This window comes from Delphinus delphis, chromosome 5 (assembly GCF_949987515.2).
Source record: "Delphinus delphis chromosome 5, mDelDel1.2, whole genome shotgun sequence".
NCBI classification, from domain to species: Eukaryota; Metazoa; Chordata; class Mammalia; order Artiodactyla; family Delphinidae; genus Delphinus; species Delphinus delphis.
In genome coordinates, this window is record NC_082687.1 from 69477017 (window position 1) to 69501554 (window position 24538).

General features: G+C 38.6%; 1 protein-coding gene across 1 annotated transcript in view; it reads right to left on the reverse strand.

The window, feature by feature from the left end:
• The window catches only part of GABRB1 (gamma-aminobutyric acid type A receptor subunit beta1), a 384587-nt gene that overhangs the window by 242606 nt on the left and 117443 nt on the right, over positions 1–24538 (reverse strand). The window contains exon 4 of the mRNA XM_060012606.2: positions 10861–11081. Coding sequence (XP_059868589.1) covers positions 10861–11081 — 221 coding nt within the window. The remainder of the gene's footprint in view (positions 1–10860; positions 11082–24538) is intronic.

Genomic DNA, 24538 nt, shown 5'->3' on the forward strand with positions numbered 1-24538 from the left:
CATTTTGTCGCAGCAACGGAAATCTGAGAGTAAGAAGCACAATGGGATGTAGTTTCTTCTATGTACTGAATGCCTGTTGCACAGTACCCTGGCTCTTCTAGAAGCACCAGACCCCCATCAGACACCACTCTGTCATTTTAGAGTGTTTACACAACCATGTGCCATCTCTGGGGTATAAAATATGATTTGACATAGTTCACAAAAATAGCAAACAGCTAACTCTATTCTTGTGCCTTTATATAAACTAGATTATAACATTTCATATTGAGTTTGAATATAGCAAAATTTGATTCAATTTATTGATATGGTCTTATGATTATGGAGTTCCTAGTTAAAGAGGCTTTCAGGTGCGTTCAGAAAATCCCATTGACCCCATAATTGCTAAAAACAACCCATTAATGCATGGTATCATTTCATGATGACTATATCTGGACTTATGGATGAGGCAGGAAGTTTCATTCTCCTGATCCCTTGTCTACAATAAGTACAGCCATAAATATGTCAACACCTATGTTATACTATAAGGATTTTCTAGTGCCTGTGTTTAGGAAGTGATATATGGTGGTTATTCCTGAAAAGACAACTACAAAGAGAAAAGTACAGATTGTCCTTTCTAAGCCTAGAAAATGTTATATCAGAGGAATGAAAATGAACAGCCATAATATAGGATCATAGAAGCACTGAAATTTAGATTTGACAGAGAATTTAGGGATGATTTTGTCTAATTCCTTTCTCTTTAAGGCTGAGTAATCTAAAGCCAAGAGAGAGGAAATAGCTTACTGTAGGGCACAAACTAGTCAGGCCACATGTCTCTTTGACTCAAAGTCCCAGGTGCTTCCACTCTGTCACAATGATAAATTTCTACCAGGCTTCTGGAGAATTATTCCCAGGGCCAGAATAGTGGGTGTATTGTACATACTGGCACTCAGTGAATGTTTTCTTAATTGGACAGCTGTATCTCTGTTTTGGTCACTGACACACCTGGGAGTTAGAGAACCACCCTCAGCACACAGCTTTTCCAGTACCTAGTAAGGCAATATCAGGCACAACAACTTTACAAAAATATAACTTAGAATTTATATGTATTAACATATTCATTATTTCACTAGAACTTCCTTAGTCCATTGTTGCACATGATAAAACTAAGGGTCAGTAAATTTATATAACTTATTTAAGGTCAAGCAATCAGAAAATGGTATAGAGTTTGAGCCCAACTTTGGTCCTCTGACTCCAGTTATCATACCAGTTGTTATACCTCATGGTTTCTCCAGGATATTTATAACCTCTAGGGTAAAGAAAACCAAATCTGTGAGGGAAGAGATAGAGAGGAATATGGGAAGGAGGGGAGAGATATCAGACTGGTGAGGCTCTTATGAAAAAAGCCAATGCCAGAAACAGATCAGAGTCCAATAATAGATGAAGCATTTGTGTTTTTCTTGGAGAGATCTGTTGGCGGGATCCTAGCTACAAAGGCCTGGGTTGGCTCCAAAAAGGAGAAAGCAATGCTATGCAACTTGGAAGAAGGTATTGACTTTAAATTCATCTGAAAGACAGTGGGGTGAGAAAAGCACAGGTATGGGAATCAGGAGACCTGGATTTTAGTCCTAATTCTATCATTTGTTGTGCCCTTAGATCAGGCCCCTCCCCCTTTTATGCCTCAGTTTTCTCATTTTAAAATGAGGTGTATTCAAATTCATCGTTCTCAGATATTTTTCTTCCTTTGCATCGTTGCCATTGGTAGAGGCTGCCAATAATTCAGAAAATGCCTGAAGTGAGACTCTATAAACTGAGAATGCAACCCACACTCTTGCTTGCAAAAAGTCGAGGTGTCTTTTTTTTTTTTAACAAAACAATTTTTTATACACTTTTGAGTAATCACATACAGTGAATATACATGTAGTCGATAGGCCTGCTAAGTTGGGTCACAGAATTATTCTCTTAGAAAACTTCAGAAGGATAATTCATCACTTTATACCTTAGTTATATGTGATAGAAGCTACATAGGTAATAGAAAAATTACAACTGATTTCCATTGTATGAACCATCACTAATGACCACCACTGCTCTTGGATGAGTAGATTTCATCTGTAGAAATATCAATACACTCAAGGGACTTGTTAGTTTATTTCACCATTTTTCTGAGAAGATTTTAGGTCAGAGATTTTTAACTAGAGTTGACAGCTCCTGGGGTACTGAAGGAGTGGGAAAATTCCAAAGATCATTTTGCCAGCATCAACTGAAGCTATTTTACTGTGCAAATGAAGACCAAAGCTATCAACTAAATAGCCAACCATTAGTATAAATTCAAAACTTATATCACAGGGAGGACCTTCAAGATGGCAGAGGAGTAAGATGTGGAGATCACCTTCCTCCCCACAAATTCATGAAAAATACATCTACATGTGGAACAACTCCTACAGAACACCTACTGAACGCTGGCAGAAGACCTCAGACCTCCCAAAAGGCAAGAAACTCCCCACGTACTGGGGTAGGGCAAAAGAAAAAACGAAAAACAGAGACAAAAGAATAGGGATGGAACCTGCACCAGTGGGAGGGAGCTGTGAAGGGGGAAAGGTTTCCACACACTAGGAAGCCCCTTCGCGGGCGGAGACTGTGGGTGGCGGAGGTGGGCGCTTTGGAGCCGCGGAGGAGAGCACAGCAACAGGGGTGCGGAGGGCAAAGCGCAGAGATTCCCGCACAGAGGATCGGTGCCGAGCAGCACTCAACAGCCTGAGAGGCTTGTCTGCTCACCACCAGGGTGGATGGGCGATGGGAGCTAAGGCTCAGGATTCAGAAGTCAGATCCCAGGGAGAGGACTGGGGTTGGATGGGTGAACACAGCCTGAAGGGGGCTACTGCGCCACAGCTAGTCGGGAGGGAGTCTGGGAAAAAGTCTGGAACTGCCTAAGAGGCAAGAGACCATTGTTTCGGGGTGTGTGAGGAGAGGGGATTCAGAGCACCACCTAAACGAGCTCCAGAGATGGGCGCAAGCCACAGCTATCAGCGCGGGCACCAGAGATGGACATGAAATGTTAAGGCTGCTACTGCAGCCACCAAGAAGCCTGTGTGTGAGCACAGGTCACTATCCACACCTCCCCTCCTGGGAGCCTGTGCAGCCCGCCATTGCCAGGGTCCCATGATCCAGGGACAATGTCCCCGGGAGAACACATGGCATGCCTCAGGCTGTTGCAACATCACGCTGGCCTCTACCCCGCAGGCTTGCCCTGCATTCTGCACCCATCCATCCCTCCCGGACTGAGTGAACCAGAGCTCCCTAATCAGCCACTCCTTTAACCCCCTCTTGACTGGGCAAAGAACAGATGCCAGAGGGTGACCTACATGCAGAGGCAGGGCCAAATCCAAAGTTGGACCCCAGGAACTGTGCGAACAAAGAAGAGAAAGGGAAATTTCTCCGTGCAGCCTCAGGAACAGCAGAATAAATCTCCACAATCAACTTGATGTACCCTGCATCTGTGGGATACCTGAATAGGCAATGATCATTCCAAAATTGAGGCTGTGGACTTTAGGAGCAACTGTAGACTTGGGATTTGCTGTATGCAACTGACCAGTTTCTGATTTTCATGTTTATCTTAGTTCAGTTTTTAGTGCCTGTTATCATTGGTAGATTTGTTTATTGGTTTCGTTGCTCACTTCTATTATTTTATTACTTTAAAAAAAATTTTATTTTAATAAGTTCTTAAAACTTTTTATTCTAATGACGTTATTTTATTTTATATTATTTTATTTTTCTTTCTTTCTTTTTTTTTTCTCCCTTTTCTTCTGGGCCGTGTGGCTGACAGAGTCTTGGTGCTCCGGCTGGCTGTCACACCTGAGCCTCTGGGGTGGAAGAGCCGAGTTCAGGACATTGGATCACCAGAGACCTCCTGGCCCCACGTAATATCAATTGGCAAGAGCTCTCCCAGAGATCTCTGTCTCAACACTAAGACCCAGCTCCACTCAACAACCAGCAAGCTCCAGTGCTGGACACCCCAGGCCAAACAATTAGCAAGACAGGAACACAACCCCACCCTTTAGCAGAGAGGCTGACTAAAATCATAATAAGTTCACAGATACCCCCAAAACACACCACCGGACACGGTCCTTCCCACCAGAAAGACAAGATCCAGACACACCCACCAGAACACAGGCACCAGTCCCCTCCACCAGGAAGCCTACACAGCTCACTGAACCAACCTTACCCCATGGGGGCAAACACCATAAACAACGGGAACTATGAACCTGCAGCGTGTGAAAAAGGAGACCACAAACACAGTAAGTTAAGCAAAATGAGAAGACAGAGAAATATGCAACAGATGAAGGAGCAAAGTTAAAACCCACCAGACCAAATAAATGAAGAGGAAATAGGCAGTCTACCTGAAAAAGAATTTAGAGTAATGATAGTAAAGATGATCCAAAATCTTGGAAATGGAATGGAGAAAATAGAAGAAACGTTTACTAAGGACCTAGAAGAACTAAAGAGCAAACAAACAACGATGAACAACACAATAAATGAAATTAAAAATTCTCTAGAAGGAATCAATAGCAGAATACCTGAGGCAGAAGAACGTATAAGTGACCTAGAAGATAAAATAGTGGAAATGACTACCACAGAGCAGAATAAAGAAAAAAGAATGAAAAGAATTGAGGACAGTCTCAGAGACTTCTGGGACAATATTAAATGCACCAACATTTGAATTATAGGGTTTCCAGAAAGAAGAGAAAAAGAAAGGGTCTGAGAAAATATTTGAAGAGATGTTAGTCGAAAACATCCTTAACACGGGAAAGGAAACAGTCGATCAAGTCCAGGAAGAGCAGAGAGTTCCAAACAGGGTAAACCCAAAGAGAAACATACCAAGACACATATTAATAAAACTATCAAAAATTAAACACAAAGAAAACATATTAAAAGCAGCAAGGGAAAAGCAACAAATAACATACAAGGGAATCCCCATAAGGTTAACAGCTGATTTTTCAGCAGAAACTCTGCAAACCAGAAGGGAGTGGCAGGACAAATTTAAAGCAATGAAAGGGAAAAACCTACAACCAAGATTACTCTACCCAGCAAGGATCTCATTCAGATTTGACAGAGAAATTAAAAGCTTTACAGACAAGCAAAAGGTAAGAGAATTCAGCACCACCAAACCAGCGTTACAACAAATGCTAAAGAAACTTCTCTACGCATGAAACACAAGAGAGGGGAAAAACCTACAAAAGCAAACCCAAAACAATTAAGAAAATGGTAATAGGAACATACATTTTGATAATTACCTTAAATGTAAATGGATTAAATGCTCCAACCAAAAGACATAGATTGGCTGAATGAATATAAAAACAAGACCTGTATATATGCTGTCTAAGAGACCCACTTAAGACCTAGGGACACATGCAGACTGAAAGTGGGGGGAGGGAAAGAGATATTGCATGCAATTGGAAATCAAAAGAAAGCTGGAGTAGCAATTCTCATATCAGATAAAATAGACTTTATAATAAAGACTATTACAAGACACAATAAAGGACACTAAAAAATGATCAAGGGATCAATCCAAGAAGATATAACAACTGTAAATATTTATGCACCCAACATAGCAGCACCTCAATACATAAGGCAAATGCTAACAAACATAAGGCAAATGCTAACAAATACATAAGGCAAATGGAAATCGACAGTAACACAATAATATTAGGGGACTTTAACACCCCAATTTCTCCAATGGACAGATCAACCAAAATGAAAATTAATAAGGAAACACAAGCTTTAAATGACACATTAAACAGGATGCACTTAATTCATATTTATAGGATATTCCACCCCGAAACAACAGAATACACTTTCTTCTCAAGTGCTCATGGAACATACTCCAGCAGGATAGACCATATCTTGGTTCACAAATCAAGCCTTGGTAAATTTAAGAAAATAGTAATCATATCAAGTATCTTTTTCAAAACGCAATGTTATGAGGCTAGATATCAATTACGGGAAAACAACTGCAAAAAATACAAACACATGGAGGCTAAACAATACACTACTAAATAACTAAGAGATCACTGAAGAAATCAAGGAGGAAATCAAAAAATACCTAGAAACAAAGGACAATGAAAACACAATGACCCAAAACCTATGGAATGCAGCAAAAGCAGTTCTAAGAGGGAAGTTTATAGCAATACAATCCTACCTCAAGAAACAAGAAACATCTCAAATAAACAACCTATCCTTACACCTAAAGCAATTAGACAAAGAAGAACAAAAAACCCTAACGTTAGCAGAAGGAAAGAAACCATAAGGATCAGATCAGAAATAAGTGAAAAAAAATGAAGGAAACAATAGTAAAGCTCAATAAAACTAAAAGCTGGTTCTTAGAGAAGATAAACAAAATTAATATACCATTAGCCAGGCTCATCAAAAAAATTAATAAAGGGAGAAGACTCAAATCAACAGAATTCGAAATGAAAAAGGAGAAGTAACAAGTGACACTGCAGAAATGCAAAGGATCATGAGAGATGACTACAAGCAGCTATATGTCAATAAAATGGACAACCAGGAAGAAATGGACACATTCTTAGAAAAGCACAACCTTCCGAGACTGAACCAGGAAGAAATAGAAAATATAAACAGACCAATCACAAGCACTGAAATTGAGACTGTGATTAAAAATCTTCTAACAAACAAAAGACCGGGACCAGATGGCTTCACAGGCAAATTCTAACGAACATTTAGAGAAGAACTGATACCTATCATTCTCAAACTCTTCCAAAATATAGCAGAGGTTTTGATACCAAAATATAGCAGAGGTTTTGATACCAAAACCAGACAAAGATGTCACAAGAAAAGAAAACTACAGGCCAATATCACTGATGAACATTGATGCAAAAATCCTCAACAGAATACTAGCAAACATAATCCAACAGCACATTAAAAGGATCATTCACCATCATCAAGTGGTGTTTATCTCAGGATTCAAGAATTCTTCAATATACGCAAATCAATCAATGTGATACACCATATTAACAAACTGAAGGATAAAAAACATATGATAATCTCAATAGATGCAGAAAAGTCTTGAGACAAAATTCAACACCCATTTATGAAAAAAAACCTCCAGAAAGTAGGCATAGTGAGAACTTACGTCAACATAATAAAGGCCATGTAAGACAAATCCATAGCCAACATCGTTCTCAATGATGAGATTGAGTTGATGAAAAACTGAAACCATTTCCACTAAGATCAAGAGCAAGACAAGGTTTCCCACTCTCGCCACTATTATTCAACATAGTTTGGAAGTTTTAGCCACAGCAATCAGAATAAAAAGAAATAAAAGGAATCCAAATCAGAAAAGAAGAAGTAAACTGTCACTGTTTGCAGATGACATGATACTATGCATAGAGAATCCTAAAGATGCTACCAGAAAACTACAAGAGCTAATCAATGAATTTGTTAAAGTAGCAGGATACAAAATTAATGCACAGAAATCTCTTGCATTCCTATACACTAATGATGAAAAATCTGAAAGAGAAATTAAGGAAACACTCCCATTTAGCATTGCAATGAAAAGAATAAAATACCTAGGAATAAACCTACCTAAGGAGACAAAAGGCCAGTATGCAGAAAACTATAAGACACTGATGAAAGAATTTAAAGATGATACAGACAGATGGAGAGATATACCATGTTCTTGGATTGGAAGAATCAACATTGTGAAAATGACTATACTACCCAAAGCAATCTACAGATTCAATGAAATCCCTATCAAACTACCAAGGGCATTTTTCACAGAAGTAGAACAAAACATTTCACAATTTGTATGGAAACACAAAAACCCCAAATAACCAAAGCAATCTTGAGAAAGAAAAACGGAGCTGGATGAATCACACTCCATGACTTCAGACTATACTACAAAACTACAGTAATCAACACAGTATGGTACTGGCAGAAAAACAGAAATATAGACCAATGGAAGAGGAAAGAAAGCCCAGAGATAAACCCACACACATATGGCCACCTTATCTTTGATAAAGGAGGCAAGAATATACAATGGAGAAAAGACAGCCTCTTCAATAAGTGGTGCTGGGAAAACTTGACAGCTACTTGTAAAAGAATGAAATTAGAACACTCCCTAACACCATACACAAAAATAAACTCAAAATGTATTAAAGACCTAAATGTAAGTTCAGACACTATAAAACTCTTAGAGGAAAACATAAATGACATAAATCACAGCAAGATCCTTTTTGACCCACCTCCTAGAGAAATGGAAATAAAAACAAAAATAAACAAATGGGACCTAATGAAACTTAAAAGCTTTGGCACAACAAAGGAAACCATAAACAAGATGAAAAGGCGGCCCTCAGAATGGGAGAAAATATTTGCAAGTGAAGCAAGTGACAATGGATTAATCTCCAAAATATACAAGCAGCTCATGCAGCTCAATATCAAAAAAACAAACAACCCAATCCAAAAATGGGCAGAAGACCTAAATAAACATTTCTCCAAAGAAGATATATAGATTGCCAACAAACATATGAAAGGATGCTCAACATCACTAATCAGTAGAGAAATGCAAATCAAGACTACAATGAGGTATCACCTCACACCCGTCAGAATGGCCATCATCAAAGCATCTACAAAGAATAAATGCTGGAGAGGGTGTGGAGAAAAGGGAACCTTCTTGCACTGTTGTTGGGAATGTAAATTGATACAGCCACTGTGGAGAACAGTATGGGGGTTCCTTAAAAAACTAAAAATAGAGCTACCATACGACCCAGCAATCCCACTACTGGGTATATATCTTGAGAAAACCATAATTCTAAAAGAGTCATGTACCACAATGTTCACTGCAGTTCTTTTTACAATAGCCAGGACATGGAAGCAACCTAAGCGTCAGTCGACAGATGAATGGATAAAGAAGACGTGGCACATATATACAATGGAATATTACTCAGCCATGAAAAGAAACGAAGTTGAGTTATTTGTAGTGAGGTGGATGGACCTTGAGTGTGTCATACAGAGTGAAGTAAGTCAGAAAGAGAAAAACAAATACCGTATGCGAACACATATATATGGAATCTACAAAAAAAAAGGTTCTGAAGAACCTAGGGGCAGGACAGGAATAACGACGCAGATGTAGAGAATGGACTTGAACACATGGGGAGGGGGAAGGGTAAGCTGGGACGAAATGAGAGAGTGGCATGTACATATATACACTACCAAATGTAGAATAGATACTAGTGGGAAGATTCTGCCTAGCACAGGGAGATCAGCTCGGTGCTTTGTGACCACCTAGAGGGTGGGACAGGATGGGTGGGAGGGAGACACAAGAGGGAGGGGATATGGGGCTATACGTATGCATATAGCTGATTCATTTTGTTATATCCAGATAACTAATGCAACAACGTTAAGCAATTATACTCCATTAAAGATGTTTTAAAAAAAAGTTTTATCATAGATAAATTCTTTTCACTTGCATTTTGTTTTCGGATATTGGACACACATTAATTCTAGACTGTTGGCCCTTAACCACAGTTTTAGCTTGGCATTGATGCCATATAAAGGATTTTAGGGCACTTATGAATACTGTAAAATAATAGGAAAATTTCATCAGCTTCTCAAAGGGATCACAAAGATTAACAAAGGTTAAAGAACCACCACTCTACACATCCTACAATAACATGTTACAATTCAAATATTTCTTTCGTAAAACTGGTAGCTGATTTGAACTGTAGCCTAAAAGTTTTAATCAACCCTTAACTACCTGAGTGTTAGTAACAGACCTCTATAAGTGTATAATACCTCTTTTACACTTGATTCTTTAAAAAAAATAAATGAAACAAAACACTCTGTGGTGCAAAACATTGTTGATAGAAATTAAAGGTAACATAAACATATAAAGATATATTCATGGTTAGAAAACCTGATAATTTTAAATTATCAATTCTCCCCAAACTGATCTATAGATTCAATGCACTTAATTATAAGCGCAGCAGACTTTTTTGGGTAGAAATCAACAAGTTGATCCTAAAAGTTATAGGGAGGTGCAAAGAACCTAGAATTTCCAAAGCAATTTTTAAACAGTCAGTATAAAGTTGAAGGACTTACATTATGGGACTTCATAACTTAACAAATCGCTATGCTAATTAAATAGTGTGATACTGTCTAAGGACGGACCAAAAGAACAGTGGAACAAAATAAATCCTAGAAATAGACCCACAATTATTCAGTCAAAGGTACCAACACTATCTGAAGGGAAAAGCAAAGTCTTTTCAATAAACAGTACTAGAATAACTGTAAAGCCATATGGAAAAAAATGAACCTCAATCCCTACCTCATAAGAAACACAAAAATTAATTTAATGTGGATCACATACATGAAAATAAAAATGAAAACATAAGAGATTTAAGGGAATAAAATCACTTTGCATCTTCTAAAAGTCACCACAAAATATTTTCCTATTTCTTCAAAATGTTGTTTCTCAATTCCATTTCATAATTAAGTAGCTATAGAGAATACCTAGAACACATTGTAATTGAGTCTGGGTGGAACGAAGATAATCAAATAATTGGCTAAAAAAAATTTAACTTCTAGAATAAGCTGGATGTGAAATCTGTCTAACAAAAACACATATTATTACTATGTTTATTATTTGAGGATCACGGCAAAAAAATTCACTTTCCTTTGATGGACAAAGTTGTCTAGATTTAGCTCGAATTGTTCTAAAGAGATTTTCTGAACTTTAATACAATTTTATTATAAAGATTAAAGAGTCTATATATTCACCTACTTGCCTTTCTCCTCCTCTGTCCATTTCCAAGAGTAAAAATTAAACAACGTGAACAACAACAGTAAAACATGCAACACAAAGCTGCTTACCGGAGTCCGTAGAGAACTGTTCCATCAGGATGCAGTCGGATCATTCGATTTTTCACTGTAACCCCATGCACAAATGATTTCTTGTCATTCAGAAAGTAGGTGTCTGGTACCCAGAGTTGGTCAGCTACCCTGTTGTCTAGCGTGAGGTTTAGTGGGATTCCAGAATAAGAAAGCCTTTTGTCTTTCCAAGACTGCTGGAAATACATGGTGAGTGTATAATCCTGCAAAAAAAGGAAACCGAACAAAGAATTTTACCATCATCACCACCACCATCATCATCATCATCATCATCATCATCATCATCATCATCATCACCATCTAAAAGCCTTTTTGGTAAGAATGTGATAGCATGTGGTACTGTGGATACCTAGAGACTCACCATTCTGTGGTCACAAAGCACTGAGCTGATCTCCCTGTGCTAGGTTGACTCACCAACCTCCCCTACAAGGTTATATTTGAATATATTGAAATTTGCACCTCCAAGTATAGGGCAACCGATAGGTTAGAAGTACTAGTGCAATAATTGAATGCATGCAGAAGCATTTGCACCAATATAGAGTAAATCCATTTAATTGAAATTTAAGGTTTGATGTTAAGGTAATGATATCATGGGGAAGGCTGTAAAGGGAAGTTGTACCTGTAGATTCATGTTCACAAAAATCTACCTCTGGATATTGTATTTATAGTACTGCTTGATTCAGGAATTGGTTTGAGTTCAGAGATGGGTTTGTACTCGAGTTTGTTTCCCCATCTCCTGTAAAAGGTTACACTAAGGACATACCTTTGCACTTTTCTTTCTGCCCAGGTTTCCCCTGGCAGTGAGAGACAGGAAGATTGGGGCTCAATAAATGTGTCAAGCTCACAGGAGAGGAATGGTGAAGATTATCTTAGAGCTTTAGTTGTATGTTTTTAAAGAACTCTATTAATACAAAGTGTAATTGTCCATTAAAAGGATAAGAGGTAGCAGTAAAATCATAAAGACTTAAGATGCGGTCCCAATATTATAAAAACAGAAGGTTCACTTTTTCTTTTAAACGATATTTATCTGTCAACAGCTTTAGCTGGATGCTTTAGCAACAATTAAGAAAACACATCATAATTCCTTCATAACTCTGTGTACTGCCATTGTTATATATACCACTGTTTGGGAAGCATTGGCTCCGATCATGTCTTACATCTGGGCAAACTGCACTTCATCTAGATACCTATATGGATATTTATGAATTTCTGAAATATCTTAAATGATAAAACAATATTTGTTCTAGATAATGAGTTCCAATGTCCTTTAACCACTACATTCAAGAATGCTTACACTGTTTACTCACAAATAATCTTGCAATAATTCAAAGCCATTCTTTCTTGTTCAATGACAAGGACATTTGCTCTTCGCTACTAATCATACAATATCCTTTTTATAGGTCTGAAACCTCCTTCCACCTTACCTTCATTTAACAGAAAAAGAGAACCCACAGGGTTATACACAATTCTCTTCTCAACTGCTAACATCTGCATTTGCATCCTCTTCAAGTTCTTTACATCAATACCTTTTTGGAGGACAATGAATTGAACAGATTCTGGGCCTTAGATTCTAAAACACCTCCATTCCAAAATCTACCACATGTAGAGCTATGTAACCATGAGCAACTAACTTAACCCCTTATATGTCAGATGTCTCATTTCTAAAATAAAAATAGCATTTTACTAGCTTATTGAAAGCATTACTTGGGAGAATCATGGTGCAAGTACTTTAGAAACTAACATGCTAAACAAATATATTATCTTCAAAAATTGTTCCTATTTAAAGATTAATATCATACTTCCAAATTATTTGGAGTGTACGTATTCGTTTTCATAAGCAATTCCACTTTTAAAGAGATGTTTATAAAAGAACCTGCAGGAAGAAGGACGCTGGTAACCATGAAAGTAAGCAACTGTCTGTCTTGTAAGTCTTGTTGTTGGGGTCTTGTTTGTAATTCAGACAATGTAAGAAAATGAATGACTAGCTTAGCACAATCTGCAATGGGTTACATGTTTCACTACTCACGCTGAATACACATTAGCCTCCAACTCTCGTGAGCGCTACAGAGGATTTCCTCACAATGAGACCATGAGGCAAAATCCTTACTCCACATTCTCCTCAACAAAGAAAGTTTTAATGTGTGATGAGTAAAAACTTATTATAAAATACAAATGAGAGTCTTGGAGGAAGATGGCGGAAGAGTAGGACGCGGAGATCACCTTCCTCCACAAGATACATCAGAAATACATCTACACGTGGAAAACTCCTACAGAACACCTACTGAACGCTGGCAGAAGACCTCAGACCGCCCAAAAGGCAAGAAACCCCCCCACGTACCTGGGTGGGGCAAAAGAAAAAAGAATAAACAGAGACAAAAGAATAGGGACAGGACCTGCACCAGTGGGAGGGAGCCGTGAAGGAGGAAAGGTTTCCAAACACTAGAAGCCCCTTCGCGGGCGGAGACTGCAGGTGGCTGAGGGGGGGAGCTTCGAGGCCACGGAGGAGAGCACAGCAACAGGGGTGAGGAGGGCAAAGCGGAGAGATTCCCACACAGAGGACCGGTGCCGACCGGCACTCACCAGCATGAGAGGCTTCGCTGCTCACCCGCCGGGGCGGGCGGGGCTGGAAGCTGAGGCTCCGGTTTCGGTTTCGGACGGAGCGCAGGGAGAGGACTGGGGTTGGCGACGTGAACACAGCCTGAAGGGGGCTAGTGCTCCACGGCTAGCCGGGAGGGAGTCCGGGGAAAAGTCTGGAGCTGCCGAAGAGGCAAGAGACTTTTTCTTCCCTCTTTGTTTCCTGGTGCGCGAGGAGAGGGGATTAAGAGCGCCGCTTAAAGGAGCTCCAGAGACGGGCCCGAGCCGCGGGCTAAAAGCGCGGACCCCAGAGACGGGCATGAGACGCTAAGGCTGCTGCTGCCGCCACCAAGAAGCCTGTGTGCGAGCACAGGTCACTCTCCACACCTCCTTTCCGGGGAGACTGTGCAGCCCGCCACTGCCAGGGTCCCGGGATCCAGGGACAACTTTCCCGGGAGAACGCACGGCGCGCCTCAGGCTGGTGCGACGTCAGAGAGGCCTCTGCCGCCGCAGGCCCGCCCCACACGCCACGCCCCTCCCTCCCCCCACCCCCGGCCTGAGTGAGCCAGAGCCCGCGAATCAGCGACTCCTTTAAGCCTGTCCTGTCTGAGCGGAGAACAGACGCCTTCCGGCGACCTAAACGCAGAGGCGGGGCTAAATCCAAAGCTGAACCCTGGGAGCTGTGCGAACAAAGAAGAAAAAGGGAAATCTCTCCCAGCAGCCTCAGGAGCAGTGGATTAAATCTCCACAATCAACTTGATGTACCCTGCGTCTGTGGAATACATGAATAGGCAATGAATCATCCCAACTTGAGGAGGTGGACTTTGAGAGCAAGATTTATGATTTTTTTCCCCCGTTTCCTCTTTTTGAGTGTGTATGTGTATGCTTCTGTGTGAGATTTTGTCTGTATAGCTTTGCTTCCACCATCTGTCCTAGGGTTCTATCCGTCCGTTTTTTTGTTTGTTTGTTTTTTTACTTTTTAAAAACATTTTTAATAATTATTTTTATTTTAATAACTATTTTATTTTACCTTACTTTATTTTTTTCTTTTATCCTCTTTCTTTCTTTCCTTCTACTTTTTCTCCCTTTTATTCTGAGCCGTGTGGCTGAAAGGCTCTTGGTGCTGCAGCCAGGAGCCACTGCTGTGCCTCTGAGGTGGGAGAGCCAGCTTCAGGACACTGGTCCACAAGGGACCTCCCAGCTCCACGTAATATCAAACGGCGAAAAATTCCTAGAGATCTCAATCTCAACACCAACACCCAGCTTCACTCAACGACCAGCAAGCTACAGTGCTGGACACCCTATGCCAAACAACTAGCAACACAGGAACACAACCCCACCCATTAGCAGAGAGGCTGCCTAAAATCATAATAAGTCCACAGACACCCCAAAACACACCACCAGACTTGGACCTGCCCACCAGAAAGACAAGATCCAGCCTCATCCACCAGAACACAGGCACTAGTCCACTCCATTAGGAAGCCTACACAACCCACTGAACCAACTTTAGCCACTGGGGACAGACACCAAACACAACGGGAACTACGAACCTGCAGCCTGCAAAAAGGAGACCCCCAAACACAGTAAGATAAGCAAAATGAGAAGACAGAAAAACACACAGCAGATGAAGGAGCAAGATAAAAACTCACACGACCTAACAAATGAAGAGGAAATAGGCAGTCTACTTGAAAAAGAATTCAGAATAATGATAGTAAATATGATCCAAAATCTTGGAAACAGAATAGAGAAAATGGAAGAAACATTTAACAAGGACCTAGAAGAACTAAAGATGAAACAAGCAACGATGAACAACACAATAACCGAAATTAAAAATACTCTAGAAGGGATCAATACCAGAATAACTGAGGCAGAAGAACGGATAAGTGACCTGGAAGATAAAGTAGTGGAAATAACTACTGCAGAGCAGAATAAAGAAAAAAGAATGAAAAGAACTGAGGACAGTCTCAGAGACCTCTGGGACAACATTAAACGCACCAACATTCAAATTATAGGGGTTCCAGAAGAAGAGAAAGAGAAAGGGACTGAGAAAATATTTGAAGAGATTATAGTTGAAAAATTCCCTAATATGGGAAAGGAAATAGTTAATCAAGTCCAGGAAGCACAGAGAGTCCCATACAGAATAAATCCAAGGAGAAACATGCCAAGACACATATTAATCAAAGTGTCAAACATTAAATACAAAGAAAACATATTAAAAGCAGCAAGGGAAAAACAACAAGTAACACACAAAGTTAACAGCTGATCTTTCAGCAGAAACTCTGCAAGCCAGAAGGGACTGGCAGGATATATTTAAAGTGATGAAGGACAAAAACCTACAACCAAGATTACCCAGCAAGGATCTCATTCAGATTTGATGGAGAAATTAAAACCTTTAGAGAAAAGCAAAAGCTGAGAGAGTTCAGCACCACCAAACCAGCTTTACAACACATGCTAAAGGATCTTCTCTAGGCAAGAAACTAATAACAAACCCAAAACAATTAAGAAAATGGTAATAGGAACATACATATCGATAATTACCTTAAATGTAAATGGATTAAATGCTCCCACCAAAAGACACAGACTGGCTGAATGGATACAAAAACAAGACCCATGTATATGCTGTCTACAAGAGACCCACTTCAGACCTAGAGACACATACAGACTGAAAGTGAGGCGATGGAAAAAGATATTCCATGCAACTGGAAACCAAAAGAAAGCTGGAGTAACAATTCTCATATCAGACAAAATAGACTTTAAAATAAACACTATTAGAAGAGGCAAAGAAGGACACTACATAAAGATCAAGGGGTCGATCCAAGAAGAAGATATAACAATTGTAAATATTTATGCACCCAATATAGGAGCACCTCAATACATAAGGCAAATACTAACAGCCATAAAAGGGGAAATTGGCAGTAACACAATCATAGTAGGGGACTTTAACACCCCACTTTCACCAATGGACAGATCATCCAAAATGAAAATAAATAAGGAAACACAAGCTTTAAATGATACATTAAACAAGATGGACTTAATTGAAATTTATAGGACATTCCATCCAAAAACAACAGAATACATATTTTTCTCAAGTGCTCATGGAACATTCTCCAGGATAGATCATATCTTGGGTCACAAATCAAGCCTTGGTAAATTTAAGAAAATTGAAATTGTATCAAGTATCTTTTCCGACCAGCAGCTCATGCAGCTTAATAACAATAAAACAAACAACCCAATCCAAAAATGCACAGAAGACCTAAATAGACATTTCTCCAAAGAAGATATACAGTTTGCCAACAAATACATGAAACAATGCTCAACATCATTAATCATTAGAGAAATGCAAATCAAAACTACAATGAGATATCATCTCACACCGGTCAGAATGCCCATCTTCAAAAAATCTAGAAACAATAAATGCTGGAGAGGGTGTGGAGAAAGGGAACACTCTTGCACTGCTGGTGGGAATGTGAATTGGTACAGCCACTATGGAGAACAGTATGGAGGTTCCTTAAAAAACTACAAATAGAACTACCATATGACCCAGCAATCCCACTACTGGGCATATACCCTGAGAAACCCATAATTCAAAAAGAGTCATGGGGCTTCCCTGGTGGCGCAGTGGTTGGGAGTCCGCCTGCTGATGCAGGGGACACGGGTTCGTGCCCCGGTCTGGGAGGATCCCACATGCCGCGGAGCAGCTGGGCCTGTGAGCCATGGCCGCTGAGCCTGCGCGTGCAGAGCCTGTGCTCCACAGCGGGAGAGGCCACAGCAGTGAGAGGCCCACATACCGCAAAAAAAAAAAAAAAGAGTCATGTACCAAAATGTTCATTGCAGCTCTATTTACAATAGCCAGGAGATGGAAACAACCTAAGTGTCCATAATCGGATGAATGGATAAAGAAGATGTGGCACATATATACAATGGAATATTACTCAGCCATAAAAAGAAATGAAATTGAGCTATTTGTGATGAGGTGGATGGACCTAGATTGTGTCATACAGAGTGAAGTAAGTCAGAAAGAGAAAGACAAATAGCATATGCTAACACATATATATGGAATTTAAGAAAAGAAAATGTCAAGAAGAACCTAGGGGTAAGAAAGGAATAAAGACACAGACCCACTAGAGAATGAACTTGAGGATATTGGGAGGGGGAAGGGTAAGCTGTGACAAAGTGAGAGAGTGGCATGGACATATATTCACTACCAAACGTAAAATAGATAGCTAGTGGGAAGCAGCCGCATTGCACAGAGAGATCAGCTCGGTGCTTTGTGACCACCTAGAGGGGTGGGATAGGGAGGGTGGGAGGGAGGGAGACGCAAGAGGGAAGAAATATGGGAACATATGTATATGTATAACTGATTCACTTTGTTATAAAGCAGAAACTAACACACCATTGTAAAGCAATTATACTCCAATAAAGATATAAAAAAATACAAATGATTATAATGACAAATAATACTCTAACAACTAATGTTATAATTAAAATATGTTTGTGGTAAGTAAATAATGGAGAGTGGGAGGAGAAAATAATGTAAACATGAATGATCTCTGCATAGATTAAGTGTGTGTGTGTGTGTGTGTGTGTGTGTGTGTGTGTAGACTTTCCCCTTCCCTTTCTGGAAACCATTTTGTTTCCTGTAAAGAGAGAACTATACACAAGTAGTGAGATCTTTGCTCTACACAGCTCACTCTATTTTCAGTAAATATTGACTAAACCTCACACCATATTTCTCAGTTAAAGCAGTAACTTACCCTGTTTGCAATAAGAAGTCATTCAGTGGAAATTTCTGGATACTAGTATTTTACATTGGGAAGTGGGTGATGTGGAATAAGTATCTTTCAGGACTTTTCTTCTTATTCATTGCTATCTTAATCTGGGACCTGATACTATGATAAATGGTTATATGGACCCATGAGTTTGATAACCTTAAAAAAACTTTTTGAAGCTAATGATAATTGTGATGATAATGATGCAAAATATGGAAAGACCTGAAACAGAGCAATATATCCTTACTATGTATATTTTACCACATGCATGACAATAATTTCCTTCTAGAAAGTGCTCTGTGCTCTGTGGTTTTCACAACCTTGTGAGATAGGCAAATTCTCCCTGAGAGAATTTATGATCTATATCTCTGGGAAACTACTTACTGAATTTTAAATAAATTATTTTTTCTATCTGCACCTTAAATATTAATAGTCACATCTGCATATGATAAAGCCTACGGTATCGTTTTGGTGTATTCTATTCTTAGATGGAAAAGAAAGGCTTAAAATTACTGTATTTTGCTCTCTGTTACAACAGGTTTTTTATTAATCCTTCATTAGTCTAAAGTACAAGCACTCCAGGGAGGATGGAAAGTTTTTGGAAAGAAATAAAAGGTATTAATACTTTGGCCAAGAATGCTGAAATCATTTTTCTTCAAGGTGTGTTTTAAGTGTTCAACCAGCTTTCTCAAGTGTGCAGTCTACTCCTTGAGAGAAAGTGTGACGTATTTAGAAATTATGGGCCATAGGGGACTCGACACTGAGGCAAATTAATGGGATTAACTGGTATGAGATTGCTAATGAAATTCGTCAGGCTAACTCAGGTATGAGAGAATTTGATTCATTGAGGAAAAGCAGGTTAGACGATACCAAATTAGTAGGGCACAATTAAACTCCAAAACCCATACTTTTTAAATCTAAAAATGTTAAAAAAAAATAAAAATATTTCTAATAAATCAAAGCAATTCTTTGGAGAATAAAGGAAACATTATTTTTATTTATTTATTCACTTATTTTTATTGAAGTATAGTTGATATACAATATTATATTAGTTTCAGGTGTACAACATAGTGATTCAAAATTTTTGTAGATTATACTCCATTTAAGGTTATTACAAAATATTGGCTATATTTCCTATGTTGTACAGTATATCCTTGTAGCTTATTTATTTTATACATAGTAGTTTGTACCTCTTAATCCCATACCCCTAACTTTCCCCTCCCCCTTTCTCCCTCCCAGCTTGTAACCACTAGTTTATTCTTTATATCTGTGAGTCTGTTTCTGTTTTGTTATATTCATTCATTTGTTTTACTTTTTAGATTACACATATAAGTGATAGCATACACTTAGCATTCCAAGATATGGAATCAACTTAAATGTCCATCAACAGATGAATGGATAAAGATGTGTGTGTGTGTGTGTGTGTGTGTGTGTGTGTGTGTGTGTGTATATGCAATGGAATATTACTCAGCCATAAAAAGAATGGAATTTTGCCATTTGTAACATGGATGGAACTGGAGGGTACTATGCTTAGTGAAATAAGTCAGATAGAGAAAGGTAACATTCTTTTCAGATCAGTAGTTTTAAAATTTGGGTGATTTTTGTCTCCCAGAGGACATTTAGCAATGTCTGGAGACAGTTTTGGTTGTTACAACTGGGAGTACCATGTGTGCAACTAACATCACAGAGAAGAACAAACCTGACTCCATATTGGATCTATTCTTTTAGTTTTAACCTTTGTGCTCTATTGCCTGTCTTAGCATGCTAGCTCTGCACCTTTGTAAAAGAATGTGTCCTATAGCCTGGAATATACATAATAGCCCTTTCTTCATGTTCTGCCTCCCAGGCTTGACCTTTAAAGGTTTAACACTTTTCCGTTCATATAGACGTAAAAAGTTGGATTGTAACTCGAGTAAGATGGTTCTTTGAAACACTAGTCCGCCATCTTCTCAGTTTTCTGTCTTTCTAAACAAAATAGCTACTCCTTGCCCCAACACCTCATCTCTCAATTTGTTGGCCTGTCGTGTGGTGAGCAGTAAGAGTTTGGACTTGGTAACACTAGCATCTGTGGGTAAAGGCCAGGGATGCTCCCCAACCTAATATACTGAACAGTGCATCCCCTACAACAAAGAATTATCTGGCTCCAAATGTCAGTAATGTCAAGGTTATGAAACCCTGCCTTAAATGAAAATATCTTCCTTTTTAGTATCAGTCAAATATTTCAAAATCCTTTATCATCAACAACATGTCTACTTGAACTTTTATATATTCCTCGAAACTTTGTGTAAGGGATGCCAGCATTAGATGGTTTACAATTTGCCACTTCAACATAATAAATCATTTGATAAAAATCCATTAATTATCTAGCATCAGAGGAGGGAGAAAGAGTTATATGGTTTAGGTATGCATTTTATCAGAATGAGCTCTAAGAAGACTTCATAGTGGGCTGGAAAAATGAAGCCTCTTATTAGCTGCCTCCATAGTAAGTACACAGGTCAAACTAACTTGATAGTGAAGAGACAAAATATTGCTTTAACATCTAGTAACATTGCATCTGCTCAGAAGGATCATGTGAGCAATCCCTCCTTTTCAAACTGTTCCCAAGAAAAGGGAGAACTTTCATATATATATATATATATATATATATATATATATATATATATATATATATATATATATATGAAAGAACCAAGGCCCCTGCACACATTTGCATTTTATCTTTCACTGATTTGATTGTACATTATACATCATAAGGAGTCCCAAGCACAAATTCCTGTTCCTTATAAAACATTTATGCCAGTTCATTGAACTCTGAGATCCACTCTTTCCAAAGCTAAGGCTGCTTTCCCCAAAGGCTGATATAGTAGAGCTGTGCATCACTTCTACAGAACCTTCTGTGATGGAAATTGCCATGCCTACAGTCCCTGCTGATTGAGCATGACCACGTTCTATAGCACACGATTCTGCCCTCCTCACACCTTGGGAATGAAGAGTAGATGTCTAAGTTAAGACCAGCTGGTCCGTAGGCAGGTGATAAAACTGTGCCTGGCTCAAAAAGATGAGATGGACCAAACAAAGTTCTCTCCCTGAAATTTGCTATTGGATAAAGGATCTGATACAGGAGTTGTGGGACCAAGTGCAAAGGTCATGACATAGAACTAGTGCTGCACTGCTATTATGAATTTATAAGAGAGGAGAGACTATGAATAAAAAGAGGAAGCCAGCTTGCAAAAGAAGAAACAAATGGAGAAAGATGCAGAAAATAGCCATAGGAGAAACAGCATCATTAGAGAATGAGTGACCAAGTTCATAAAGACTTTCTGCTTCCTACTTCTAGTTCTCCTGAGGTCTGGACATGTTTAATACTTCAACCTCTAATGAACCCTCTTTGTATTATTACAACAAACTTCACTTTCCTTGTGCTAATTTGATTCCATCTTTATTTCCTTCGACCAAAAAAACCCCATAATAATTATGCTGATTGATGTCCATACCAGAATCTCATTAAGCAATAATTATACATATTAAGAAACCCAGAAAACCTCAATCATCTGGCCCATCTCCCTAATTTCAAAAAGGGAGGTATTATGAAAATCTGAGACTCGGAGATGTTAAATGACTGGAAAAAAGTGGAGGGAGATATATTTGATCTTGTTTATTAACCAAGAGAGCAATGTAATTAAAATGAACCACACCACACCTGTTTCTAATGCAACCTCTTGTTTAAATGAATGCTTTGTGTATCAGTGTCACCATTAAGTATATTCTGCAGCAGAAATGCATCACTGCATCTCCAGATTTTCTGTTAATTTTTAATCTTTTATCTATCACCTAATATCATGCTATTAATATATATTTGTTGTGCTTACTCCCTAGCCATGTTTTGTTACAATATCTTTAAACTACATGCATTCTCATTTTGCCAAAGCCCATGTTCTTATTTTTATTGATTTTTTTCCACTAACTGTAGCCTGTACTATGCCTCAGAGAACATAATCTTCTTTTACATTTGTCTCATCTTAAATAGCCCCATTTGGTTTATCCATCTGTGTAGTCAGACTTTTTGTCAGTCTGTGTTTTGTTCTGAACTATTCTGGAATGAATCAATCTTGTGGATGAACAAAAACATTGAGAGTTATGGGCTTATACCAATGAGAGTCATCTATGGAAATCGCATGGGCTCATATGACACTGACATGACAACTGGAGTACAAACTTGTGTTCTGATGCAATGAACTTCAGGAGAGTCTCAATATTTAAAACTGAGACTATACAATATAAAAATTTTAGCATTTGTGATCTGATATCTACTTTAGAAGCTGTAAAGATTTATTTTCTTTAAAAATAGGAAAACACTTTTTTCTATACAATGAATCCAATTTCTTGAAAAGGATATGATAAAATTTGTGTTTCATACTGTGACAGTTTAAATGTCTTATAATCTAAAACCTAAATAATCAGAAGTGCAAATAATTAAAGTTGTTTCCATGGTAAGATATATTGAAATGTTGGGCCTGAAGCAGGGAAAATTTTCTAGAAACTTCTAGGTCAAAAGATCTTAGGTTATTAGAATGACTAATTCATTCTGTCAACATTTCATGGTTGTTGACTAGATTGAAAAAATTGTATTATGCCAGAGGCTGAGGAGAGAACGTTGGGTAATACATCTTCTCTTCCTGCCTCCTAGGAGCCCCAAGGCTAGGAGGTGAAACTGAGCATTGTTCATTTCCAAGCTGTCCCCCTGGCCTCCATAGGCTTCTCAGTCCTTCCATTACCTTTGTAACCAGCTCCCTGTGTGAAATTTCCCCCACCTGAAATACTCAGAGAACTCAGAGTAATTCCACTTTTCTTCATTGGTGGCTGCCTACTGCAAGAGACAAGATTATTGAGTAGGAGGTTAGCAGCTTAACAAGCTCTGGCATTCACCTAGAGTATAGAGAAGGTAGAGTTAACACAGCACTAAAGGGGAGGTAGAGGAGAGAAAACAGAAATAGTTAAGGCAGAATTTGGGGTGACCTTTAGATCTGGGAGGGTAGAGAGAAGGGGTCATCAAGGATGACTACAGGATTTCTGACCCAAGTGAGTAGATGGATAACAATAGTAAGAATTGAAGATTTGGGACTGAAAATGACTCATTTATTTCGGGCTACTTTGAGTTGTGGGCGTCAGTGGCACTTGCAGATAAAGGTGCCAAGTAAGTAGTTATGTGCCAGAATATAGGAAGGCAGGGCTTAGGGAGAAACAAAGCTAAGTGAGTCATGAGGGATATATGCAGCCGTGGGAATGGACTAGCTCACCATGGAGACAGTAGACGGTAAGAAGAGGATAGCACCCCTGGGGAAATTTGATTCTGGGATTAGTCACTCTTTTGAGTTTTCAGAACTCTCCTCTTCTACTTTGATTGTAGTACTTATTTTGTAATTATTTCTCAGTCCCACTAGACTTGGAGCTTCCCAAGGGCAAACGTTTATATTTTTAGGCCCTAGCTTAGTGCACCAGTGATAGCAAGTGCTCAAATATGTTAACTGAATGTGAAATAAGTAGTGCTGTGTGTTTGGGGCACCTGATATCAGCACTAAGTATGTTAGTGCCAACTCATCTTAAACTTTGAAATATTGGTTATCCTTAGGTAACGTACATGGGAACTCTCAGTTAGCTAAAATAATTAATAATCCAGGATTTCCATTCTCTAACAACTCACGATTAATGAGTTCATAATTCCCACGAATATAGGAAATTGATAAATTTCTGGGAGATGATAAAAGCACATGGCGTTTAAAGAAACTTACTCATTAGGAATGAATTAATAGTGACTTTCTACAAAGTATTAATAGATATATTTTGAATTATATCAAATGAAATTTCATTGATAGTTCTAGTAATAACTTGTCATTTTGGAAGTATTAGCCTATTTTTACTAAAGCTTTAAAAATAGATCTCTATGTAGAGAAACTTTCAAGCTCATTTACATGTGAGTCAATATTCAAAAATTTCAATAAAATATTAGATTGATGATTAATTTATCAGGAGAATGATTCATAAACTACTGACATTTAAAACCACATAATTAATTATCTATGACACACTAAAGTTTTTTCAAAATTCCTTAGTTCCAGAGGTTCATAGAAAATTAGTTTCCATTTTCCCCAATATCTAAGTAAGAATAGAAATAAAATCAATTTCATGGAGGATCTAATGCAGAATGTGGTGGTTTTGGCTGACTATCCTGAGTTGGACTATGAATGACCAGAATGAAAACCAACATGTGGTATGCATGGCAACTTGCAAAATCCAAGCTATAGACTGAGCTAAACTGG